General features: G+C 40.5%; 1 protein-coding gene across 2 annotated transcripts; it reads right to left on the reverse strand.

Moving 5' to 3' along the window:
* Positions 1-658: 658 nt before the first annotated feature.
* SNRPB2 (small nuclear ribonucleoprotein polypeptide B2) lies at positions 659-11,058 on the reverse strand. Of its 2 annotated transcripts, XM_032103631.1 has the most exons (7): positions 10,955-11,058; positions 10,566-10,653; positions 8,569-8,741; positions 6,745-6,885; positions 5,509-5,559; positions 2,376-2,464; positions 659-1,859 (listed from the first exon to the last, which is right to left on the reverse strand). In XM_032103631.1, exons 2-7 carry the CDS (start codon positions 10,627-10,629, stop codon positions 1,700-1,702), a joined length of 678 nt encoding a protein of 225 aa, XP_031959522.1. In that variant the 5' UTR covers positions 10,630-10,653; positions 10,955-11,058; the 3' UTR covers positions 659-1,699. The 2 variants fall into 2 exon arrangements, with proteins under 2 accessions (XP_031959522.1, XP_031959523.1); XM_032103632.1 differs by lacking the exon at positions 6,745-6,885.
* Between the last annotated feature and the right edge of the window lie 1,214 nt (positions 11,059-12,272).

A 12,272-nucleotide genomic window follows, 5' to 3' on the forward strand; every position in this document is an offset into this window, starting at 1 on the left:
CACTAAACAGTGCCACAGGCTGACTTAAAAGGTCCTCTTTACACCCTGGAGACAATACCTAGAATTCATTTAAATCCCACAAATCTTGTCCTAGCATACATTAGACTTGTAGGGAGTATTTTAATTAAAATAGATGCAGGCACATGAACAAAAGGAACACACACCACAGCAATTCACAGCACAGCTGTCAGGCTACAGCAGGCTGGGTCTGGATCAGCATGTGGAAATAACCAAGGGCAAATGTGGAAATTCCCACATTGCACTCCTGTCAACCAGTGTTTCCCAATTCATGAGGAGGCCTGAAGAGCTGCTTGCTGTACCAGCTTTCAGTTCCCAAACAGAACCACAGAAATTGTCAGCTGTCATCAAAAATCCCCCACTCTTTCAAAGAAAGTGCATCATGCAACTTCTAGCATCACCTTCCCATCATAGCTGACTTCACCACATTCTAGCCTTCCTGCCGATTACTCCTTCCTCCAACCTCCCGTATGTTGTGTCCAACTTCCTTCACAGACGGGTCCAAACCCTTTAAAGGAAAAAAGGTGAAGAGCAATGGTAGTCATGTGCACACAAACTAGTGGGATGCAATGACAGCATAATTATTACCTATGAAATTATGACCGCAGCAAGAAAAATAAAAGGTTCATGATGGAGCGACTGTCATTTTTGCTCTTACAGGCACATTGAAACAATTTTAATTTGCAAGTATTAGAATACTTGTGAAATCACACATACACAAAATCACCAAAAAGAATGAAAAAATACATAAATGGAGATAGGACAGTAATTGAGATGACTGTGAAAGACGCATCATGTTGCAATGTGCTCTGGGAGCAGGTGAACTTTCAATTTTCCAGGTCTTGTGCAAAAAAAGGTGGGTTATGTTGCAGATACTAAAAACTACAACTTTTTAAAGTAACTTATTCCAAAATATTTAGAACAGTTACAATTCACAATACTGTATCTGATTACTTCACTGCATCCCGTGTACTTCATTTCACACAAAACCTAGACAGTTTTTAACAAATGAGAAAAAAGAAAGTAAAACAAACCCTAATCCTAAGAAGCATTAGGACAGGTATTTTGAAAAAGCCTGGCTAAAACCCAGAAACTTTTATGTTTCCTCTCAGGGCTTGCTTCTACTGCCAGACACCAAGAAAAAACCAAGTTGAACAACTCCGCTGCCAAACCGTCATCAATTTCTATCTATACCTGGGGAAAAAACCCACTAATGATAAGCTGTATTTCCTAAGTGAAAAACAGCTGTCCCCTTGATAATGAGGTTGAATGCTGTATTTATTCTGAATAGGCTGGCATTTAGCATTCCTGATCATACTTTTTGCTCTGGAAAGACAGCTATTTTTAGCACTCATTTCTGAGAAATAAGGATAACCTTAAAAGTTCTTAAACTGAATAAAGCCCTGCAAGCCTAATGAATAATGAGACAGACTTGAGGAAAAAACATGGCTTGAAAACAGCATATTTATATTTTATTTTATAAAAATTAGTATTTCAACAGAAAAAGTTACTATCCAGGCGATCTGTGGAAATCCTACATCGTGTGCCCTGGTCATTGTGGCAATTCTATTCGAGTCTTATATTTTCTGCAGAGAACAGCAAACATGCTAGCTGATGAGAGTTACTGGTGTTTAAAAAAACCCAACACCTATCCACAGAACTCCTTTACAGGAGCATATGGTTATTTCTTCGCATAAGTGATTTTCATGGCATGAGATGGAGTGATCTTGAATCCTTGGAGAGCATCTCGAGCAGCCCCTGCTTGATTCTCATTTTCAAACTCCACGAATGCAATGTCATGGCGCCCTGGCACTAAGCGTACTTCTTTGAATCCAGGAAACCTTTAAAATAAAGTGAGAGTAAAAACATACTTATTAGCTTGATAATACATCTCTCTTCAGTAGCTTTTTATCAGAAGCATCTACTATTGCAACAGTTATTACTAACGAAAAATTGAAACTGAAGGGTTTTACATGTTCTATCCTTAGAACTATGCCTCAATTAAGGAATATCATGTGGAAGCAATTTAATCAGTCCTGTACACATACAGGAGCAATCTAACTAGTTTTAAAACTGCTCCTGCTGTCCTAAAGACTTTAGTATTACAGTCGCCAGCTTAAATCCAGTGCAGATTGATAGCAGATAAATTGCACAATCAAAACCAGCTATGAAAAAGATCCAATTTACTTCCTGAACCAAGTCATCAGAACTGACATCTGTAACCTTGGCAGTAAGACAAACAACTGAAATACCTTCAGAAGAAACTATTATTTCTAAAAAGTCAGCTTGCCAACTGAGAAAACACATGCAGGTTACGGAAGAATTCAAAGGAGAAATAATTTCTATTCAAAACTTACTGATTAAATAACATGGACAGCATCATCTCATTTGTTTCCTCAGGCAAATTATTAAGGAAAAGGATGTAGTTTGGTGGGTTATCAGGCACCTGCAACATGAGAAGATCAAAGCTCAGAAGACTATACATAGATGCATACAGTTCCTTTGCATCTTCCTGCATGATTATTTGAACCAAGACACATTTCTTTCATTTTGCTCGTAACATTCTATCTGGGCTTCAGCACACCTTTATCAATATGCAGACAGAGCCCCCTGGGTCTTTTATATGGATATATTAATTTGGAGTGGTTCTTACTTCCACAAAAATCACAATACCATACTGTTTTAGATGTCACAGTTAACTTGTCAAGAGCTGACACTACCGTACTCTCCGCACCCAGGTGCCTAAGTAGTGGCTGCAGTGCTGTCCAATACACCTGTATGGCAGTGGTAGAATGTATGAAAGACTCACATCCTTCTGGAAAGCAGTGGGAAGCCAAGCCCTGTTCACCTGCAGTACCACCCAAATACTGAATATCTCTGGACAACCAAAATTCACAAAACCCACACGGTTTTATTACAGAGCTCAATTCAAATTTCTTAATTAGAAACCCCTTTAGATTTAGTGTTGGAACCCTGGGTTCTGAGAATTTCAGCCTTTCAGTGCTGACAAGCAGTGATCCTCAGAAGCACACTGTATTTGACCTTGGGAAAAGCTCCCTAAATTGTGTGATGACACTGAGGTTGTTGCTGTGTAATTAAAACTTGTATCACTGGCTGGAATATGTAGAGATGTAGAAAATTAGGTTTAGGGGATATAGGTTACAATATGGAGGAATTTGGGTGTGGATCTTTCTTTCTCCTTTCTCCTTCTTCTTCACACATCTAGGGGTTATGCTATTGGGTCAAAAGTCCCGCACTGCAGGACATGAAAAGTTAGTAATTGAATTATAAATAAAAACAAAGTTACTTGGTATTTCATAATTGGTTAATTTAGACCTTAAAAAGCCTTGGAAGTTAGAACTCACGGCCATTTTCCACCTTGTTAACTTGAAAGCACACCTGGTGCAGCTGTATTATAGATAAGATATAATAAACAACTAAGTCCAAACAAGAATTCTCAGTCTCCTGCCTTTTAATTCAAACTCTGAGTAAAAGAACTCACGAAACAGAAACAAAGAAGAAACGGCAAAAAAGAGGAAAGCAAAAACCAGGAAAATTAATAGTTTAGAGCTTTAGTCTTTTAACAGATTTGCCTGCTAATATAAATTTGTAGCCACCCACCACAGACAAGGCTCAGTAGTCATTTGCTGATACTGGAATCTTCAAGTCATCGAGTACATTATACAAGTAAAAATAAACCAGACACCTCAGGTTCAAACATCCTCAAAGCAGTGCCAAGTAAGTTAAAGCCTCAGCAGAACAATTTCCTTCTACTGATGGAAATATTCCAGGTACTGCCATTAGAAAATAAACTTCTGAAGTTCAAAGAAATGCCCAAACACTCAGTGTTGTGCTTTGATGCAAACTGACATACACATATTGTGTCTGAAAATCCAGGGAGCAAGACCTTTTCCTCTGTTGATTACGTATGCAATGACAGTACTCAAAAAAGATGCAGGACAGGCAAAGATACTCTTCTATGGTACTTGCTCTCCTGCAGATCCTGGCTCTTTACCACTTTCACTTCTAACATGAATCATTTAGAAGGTCACTGAGCAGACAAGCTGAATGAAGTGTAGTGAGTTGTTCCTACATCTATCTCCACACAATCCTTTGAAAAATAGGACACTTGTGAGAAAAAAGAGAAAGTGAGCAGAGAACCCCCAAACTCCTGAAATAAAGCTTTTAGGCAGATATTTTGGCATCTTGTGTTGTCTTCCTTCTCCTTATCTGCTACTAGAAAAAATAAGTTAAAGGGAATTTATTAACAAAGAAAAAAATTAAGAATCCTTCAACTGATACTAAACACAGTCCGAATTTAAGAATCCAGTATGATTTGGTAATAGTGCTGTTTTCTCTAAAGTAATAAGAAACTGCAGGTTCTCATTTCCTATCAACCAGATATAGTAAAAGAGGCATTTTTGTGAGAAATGAGACAACTCTTAAAAAGATTAATTTATTGAAAACAGAAAAATTGAAAAATTACAGAAATTAGAAAAATATAAAAATTTGGGATCCTATGGCTCAGTAGATGGTATGCCCCAGGAGTGCAGGGATTTGAGATCTTCTGGCTGAGACAGCACTACCCCTCAGATAGAGAAAAAGAACTTGCAGCGCTGGGCTGACTTTAAAAAAATTACTAAAAGCCCCTTAAAAGGGGTAAGGCTTTTAATGCCCAGCACCGATGTCTCCCACAGCTAGTCTGGTGAGAGCAAGAGAGGAAAAGAGAGCCCAGCTCTCCACTTCGTCCTTTTTATAGTTTTTGCTCCACCCACAGCCCGCCCCTTCGGTCCAAAGCGATTGGTGCTTTCCCTTTGATGTATCATCTCCGTCCACCAATGGCTCATCGTTGTCAGGGGGGGGTGGTAGTAGTTGAGATAAGGGGAATACAATACCTTCATTAAAACTCAGGTATTCAGGTTGCCATGGAACTTGCCTGCAGAGTAATGGCTCTGTAGCTAAAAATAGCAGCTGGCTATTAAGACTGGGTGGGGTTTTGGCCTTGGAATCAATGCAAGTCCAACACATCTCAAAACACTTGTAAAAGTATACAGTAAATACAGGAAAGGTAACTCTTATGGTGTATAGGTGGTTTGAAGTTTGAGAAGGGGCAAGTTTGTGATTTTTAACTGGGAAAATTTTAACTGGGAAGGGTGCAACTCTATTAATAAACTACTTTAAACAAATGAAAACACTGATAATGGAACTCGATTTTTGTACCTGGGCTGATGGGTTAATTGTAACATTAAATTTAAATTAATTAACTCAAAATTAATTAATTAAAACACTTAATATGGAAAGACCAAGCACAAATAGGGATTTCACGTATGACACATTTGTTTTGTTTACTGTGACGTAGCTATTAGACAAATCTCTCATAGGACAAAAACAAAGCTGTAAAATACATCCTCAAGCTTCCATGTGCAACAAATGATTGTTCATAGAGAGTAAACGTTCATGCTTTTACTTATAAAAATAAAAAAGCATTACCTGATTCTGTGGTGTAGTCCCTGGGGCATTGGCTGAATTCTGTGTTGCTCCCTAGCAAATAAGTACAGAACAGTTTTACAAAGGTGTTCCATTAGCAACAGACAGGCACACATCACTACGTTTCTCTACAACTCAAGACATATATTAAGGGTTTTTTTGAGCTACAATCCAAGGAACATTTGCTGCCTATGAGATACCTCCCAAAGGGAACAAAGTGTGTGAATTTTGCTTAGCTCCAAAACCAGGCAATCAAAAGAAATAACATCACTACTATCTGATCAATCTGTGGCTGAGTCAAGTAGTTCTCCACATTACAGGATTTGATTTAACAGACAGGGAGGAAGAGGTTTTGAAAATGAAGGCCTAGACACGTACCCTGGTTTCACCTGGGATAGAATTAATTTTCTTCTTAGTACAGTGTGTTTTGAATTTAGTATGAGAGTAACACTGATAACAAACTGATGTTTTGGTTGTTGCTAAGTAGCGCTTGTTTCAATCAAGGACTTGGCAGTTTCCCACGCTCTACTAGCGAGCAGGTGCACAAGAAGCCAGAAGGGAGCCAGGACAGCTGACCAGAACTGGCCGAAGGGATATTCCATAGTACAGAACATCCTGTCCAGTATATAAACTGGGGGGAACTGGTCAGGTACCTTGATGTCTTCTGCTATACTTCAGTACAAAAACTACTAAATGTTGTTAGTTCAGGTGGGCCAACCCTTAGTGGAGATAAATTCCAGACCAACTCCTGTTAATCTAACATCGACCATCTAATATCTAATGGAAACGAATTATCTTATTCCCATTTACCATTCTTCTGTCGTTATTGGGTAACATGGGATTAAAACACTGAAGAGAAAAGCTGGTTGAACACTTGAAGCCAGTGCTAAAGGTAACCACACTCTCCTTTTTTTTCCTTTTCTAAAAAGAGGCTAGTTTCTACCTTGGTTTGTTGTACCTTTGCCCTACATCTTTATTTTCATCTGGTAATGGCAAAGGAGGAAGAAAAAAGGAACAGCAAGGACTACATAACCAGCCCCCTCTCCTTCAACTTCTAGCAAATGCTTGAGTTCTAGATAATCGACAGACCCCAATTTAGGGAATTGAAAATTAACAAAAGACAACAGTAAGTCCTAATAAAGCAGTTATTTAGAATATCTTTTGTGGGGGCTTGTTTTGTTTGTTTGTTTTTTGGTTTGGTTTTAATTTTTTTCCCCTCTAAACAGAGAGCCAGCATACCTGGATAACCTTTTTATTTGGTTGGTTTGCTGACTGCTCCAGAGTTTTGGCTTTCTTCTTTTCCTTCCTTTTTTCCTTATCAGCAAAAGTCCCACGCATTTTAGAGATTATATCAGAGTCTGTTTTTGCATACTGAATACGCTTTTTAAAAGAAAAAAGAAAAACGGAGTATATTCTGCAGTTAATAATACTGAACATTTTGCACCACTTTCATTAACTGTGTATTTACACTTTTTTTTTGCAGGAACTTTTTATATTAAAAACATTGTTATAAAGTGTAGGTACAGTTATAGAGTAACCAATTCTCATAGTTAATTCTGACACAATTACAGAGGTCTAAAAAAAACCCCTAACATGTAAATTACTAATTTTAGCTTATTGAAATCAGAACTCCATTTATCTAACAACATCTTTTTAACATCTGTTAAGGTAACACGTACACAGAGATACATTTGAGATACACAGAGGACATTTGAAAAAATTAGATCTAGCTTCTATTAAAACTATAAGTTTTCAATCCCATTTTAAGGGGAGTTAAAATTTGTCAGTGATTTCTCAGATGTCTGCAGAAATGTGAGCTCAGCAAAACTCAAACTTCTTAAACAGAAAATGCAATCTTAATCTCAACAAGATTGCATAAATGCTGCTGGTCCTTTGACAAAGGCCCCCCAAAACAGAAAGTTAAGCAGATGCAGGCATAACTATACTGGTGCACAACATTATTGTTTATGCACACAAACCTAATGTTTTTCCTATCAGAGACTACCTCAATACAAAACTACACAGCAGCTTAAGATTTCTTTTAATGCTTTTGTTTAGTGCTTAGAGTATACAGACTGCAGTCAATGTTCAGAGGGGGAAGTACATTTGAAAGCTTATAAAGCCTTAATCTTTTTATTTCTTATTGAATTCTACTGAGCACAAAACTCCTTAAGGATAAATGGTAGGACTGAGCTTGCAAAATTCTGTGTTAAGGATTTAATTAGAGAATCTGAAGGTGCTAAGGCAAATAGCTTATGGCTCAGCAGCACAACTGCTCTCTTCAGTGCTCAAAGCCATGAGCTAAGAGCCAGTAGTAATGTACTCATCCATTGGTGAAGTTGTGGGCCATTTGCATGTATTGTTACACATCACCAACAGTTGCAGAATTAAGAGATACCTAATTATCCAAGCAGGCAAGAACAAAGCAGGTCAATTGTGCTATTCTGCATGTTATGAAGTACATTACTAAATCATGTTCTATCAACCAGCATTGTATTTGTTTCACTGAAGTTATACTGAAATGCAGTTACTTGGTTTGGTGATCTACAGTCAAGAAGAACTGGCCATCATTTAAAAAAAAAATAATCTGGAAAGTAAACTGTGGAGATCTCACCCTCCTCACTGTTACCCCAAAAAGGAAGCATCATATTCTAGCTATTCATTACAAATCTAAGAGTAGTTAATGTTACTCTACATAAATTGACTGAAAACATCTAATTTCAATAATATTACAGAATTAATTTAACTAGTTCAATGGAAGACATAATGAGTAAAATGAAAGTATTTAAGATCTTAAAAACTCTAATCCAGCATAGAAAAACAAAAAGCCCCCAGTTAGGAAATCTAAATGTTAAGTTCAAAGTGTGTGTGTGTTGTAACTGCAATCTCTTCAGCATCCCTCCACCTCGCACAAATGCAGATACTCATCCGGATGTGACATGACTGTATAATCGTTTGGTAACAACTACATAGAACAGTTCATTCCCAAGGTGCAAGTACCAAAACACTGTATCATACCATCAGGGTATTTTTCTTCTTTACAAAGGTAACAAAATAACTTACCATTGGTTTCCCATAAAATGGAAAGCCTTGTAGCTGTCTCAAAGCATTGGTAGATGATCCAAGTTCTTTAAATATAACAAATGCCTGTCCTCTCATCTTCATGGTCTTTAAAGCCACAATGTCGACAACATGACCGAACTGTGAGAATAATGCGTACAGGGACCTCTTCAGCTCTGGAGACCAAAGGAGAAAAGAGATTATAACAGGTTGCATGCAAATTTCCACTTCTACCGAGTCTGCTGTCCTTTGGGAACAGTGTTTTTTATGAACTTTAGCTCACACAGTGAGTACATGAGTTTGTCAAAACTGTTGCATCAGTACAAGTTTATTTGTCCAGGTTTTGTAAGCTGGTGTGCAACATTTGGTTTCACATCTCAAGGATTCAGGTAGTGAAGAAGTTGTAGTGTCATCCATTCTACCATTCTGAGGGAGTAACAATTGCATAAGAGTATGTAAAAATGTATTTTCATGTATGTATATATACACACACCCTCACACAATCAAGTATGATGTATGACAGCCATCTCAGGCTGATCGGAAAATCCAAACTGAAACAAGCAGCAGTAAAGATATGACGTAAAACAAGAATGCAGCAAAATAGTAACTACCTAAAGGCTAATTAAAGTTGGAAATTTTTGTTGTAACTGTTTAATCAACTTTCTCACTCATGTAAAGTATTTTCGAATATTCTGGAGCCAAGTGATTTTTGTATGGTTCTACTGCACCTTACAGCTGCAATGGATTTGCTTTAATTATTTACAATCACCTCAATACATGCCAAATTAAACCTTAGTCCTATCCAAATTAAGCTAAATAAATAATTTGTACTGTGCAATCATTCTAACACACAAACCTTACATTTGGACTATTTTAGCAATGTAAGAATGCTGCCTCTTCTTCATTGCTGTTGATAATAACTTGATAATACCAGTCCACTGTCACTTTCACCACCTGCTCCTGACTAACCATAGTGTGCTATTTTTTTTTATTTAAAAAAAGGTTTTCTATCAAAACACTTTTCCTAAAATTATTAAGACCTGTATTAAGTAGAAAGTAATTTGTAATCTTAACAGATAATTTCACACCCTACCATTAACCCACGGGAGTCCTACGAGATTTAACAAGACCAAATGCAAGGTGCTACACCTGGGTCAGGGCAACCCCCAGTATCAATCAGTCCAGGCTGGGGGATGGACAGATGGAGAGCAGCACTGGGGAGAAGGACTTGGGGTGCTGGTGGAGAAAGGGCTTGACATGAGCTGGACATGTGTACTCACAGCCCAGAAACCAACCCTGTTCTCGGCTGCATCCAAAGCAGGGTGGGCAGCAGATGAGGTATGGGATTCTGCCCCTTGGCCCCACTCAGGTGAGACCCCACCTGCAATGCTGCATCCAGATCTGGGGTGCCCAGCACAGGAAGGACATGGTCCTGTTGGTGCAAGTCCAGGAGGCCACCAAGTTGATTAGAGGAATGGAACACCTCTCCTATGAGGAAAGGCTGAGAGATTTGGGGTTGTTCAGCCTGGAAAAGAGAAGGCTTAGGGGTGACCTAACTGTGGCCTTCCAATACCTGAAGGGAGCATACAAGATGGAAAGGGACTATTTAGAAGGGCTTGGAGTGACAGGACAAGGGGAAACGGCTTCAAACTGAGACGAGGCTTAGATCTGATATTGGGAAAATATTCTTTACTATCAGGGTGGTGAGGCACTGGAACAGGTTGCCCAGAGAGCTTGTGGACTCCTCATCCCTGAAAGTGTTCAAGACTGGGCTGTAGGGAGATCTGAGCAACCTGATCTAGTGGGAGGTGCATTTGTTTGCTTTAGCTACTGTTTCATTACAAGAAAGCGTTAGCCGGGAGCTCGGCTCATGACCACCTCCTGCTCGGCACTTCATAGGCCTGGGAGTCCCGTTGTAAGACAAGTGCCGTGTGCAAGTGCATGACCAGGCCCCACTGGACAACCTCCCAGTTCCAGAGGCAACCGGCAGCCACCCGTACCTTCCTTCTTGATCTTGTCATTGATGTTGTTGATGTAGATGGTGTGGTTCGGCCTGATGTCCATTCTCGGCGGCACCTGCGAACCTGCCTGCGGGCAGAGCACACAGGGGAGGCATTAGCGGCGGCCGGGGCGCTCCGACCCCCGGCTGCGGCAGCTGCCAACGCCGGCGACACCTCGCAGCCCCGGGCAGCGGCACCGCGAGCCCGGGGGCCGGCTTGTCTCTCTGTATGCTCGCCCGTAGGCCGCACACCCGCCCCGCTCCTGCCCTCTCCGGGCGGGCGAGGGCTGCAACGGCGGGACAGAAACTCCAGACAGGGAACCCCGAGCCAGCCCCCCTTGCGATGGCCTGGATCCTAGATCCTGGATCCCGGATCCCAGAAACCCTCACCTCCCCTCTCCTGTCCGTTCTCCGGTCTCGATAGCAGCCAACCCGTCCCGCCCAGCAGAGACGCAGCGCAAGCGGCAAAGCCGCTCCCAGAGCAGTCGATGAGCCGAACGCCGATTGCGCCGATGGGGAGTAGTGAGTGCGCGCGGCCCGAGAGCAGCGGTATGAAAGGAATAAAACGGGAAAAAAGCAAGATAGGGATAAAAAGGGATAAATATTTGTTGTCGGCTTCACGGAAATCACAGCGAGGCTTGAAACGGGCCGAAATGGGAATTTCTTGCCCCAGGCTTTGGCTCTGTCCTGTCCTAATAGAGCGATAAGGTCTATTTTGTTTGTTTGTTTTCTTTTTGGTCTTGTTTTTGGGTTTTTTTGTCTCTTCACAGCACCTAGAGTAGCAACTTGGGAAAGCATGGAATGGTTTGGGTTGGAAGGACCTTAAAGTTGTAAAGAAAATTAATCCACAAACACCAGAGGTTTATGTCCAAAAAGAAGACAGAGGAGTCCTGTTACTTTATTCGAATAAAGGGAGACGCCATGGGGCATTCCCCTGGGGTCTCTCAAATTGTTAGAGGATGCAGACCCCTTTTTATCCTAATTTCCCGGCCTCATTTCCCTCTCTCTTTCCCCACTGGCTGAGGTACTTGAGAGGTACAGACTTCCAGAATAGCTTAATACAGACCCCCTTCTTATGTATACCCCCCTTCTTCTTTTCCTATGGAATTTATGGTTCTGCCCATTGCTTCTTTTGTCTCTCAATATCTATCTTTACCTATCAGCAAACCCACAGTTTGTTTGTAAGGACAAATGCCTCTCACTCCTTTCATCAATCAGTGGAATTCCTCCCATTGTTTCTTTGACCTCTCAGTATCTAGCTTTTACCTATCAGCAGACCTACAGTTTGTTTGTAAAGACAAATCTATCTTATTCCTTTCAAAGGTCATCTGGTAAAACCACCCTGCCATGGACACAGACACCTTCCACTAGACCGGGATGCTCCAAGCCCCATCCAACCTACCCATGAATACTGCCTGGGATGGGGCATCCACAGCTTCTCTGAGCAACCTGTGCCAGAGCCTCACCACCCTCATAGTAAAGAATTTCTTCCCAATATCTGGTCTCAACTTGCCCTTTTTCAGTTTGAATCCATCCCCCCTTGTCCTGTCACTCCATAACCTTGTAAACCATTGCTCTCCACATTCCTCCTTATTTATAAGGCCTTATTTATTAGACCTCTCCTTATAAATTAGGCCCTTTCTGAAAGGCCACAATTAGGTCGCACCAGAGCTTCCTCCTCTCCAGGCTAAGTGATCCCAATTCCCTC

The sequence above is a fragment of the Corvus moneduloides genome, chromosome 3 (assembly GCF_009650955.1).
Source record: "Corvus moneduloides isolate bCorMon1 chromosome 3, bCorMon1.pri, whole genome shotgun sequence".
Taxonomy (NCBI): domain Eukaryota; kingdom Metazoa; phylum Chordata; class Aves; order Passeriformes; family Corvidae; genus Corvus; species Corvus moneduloides.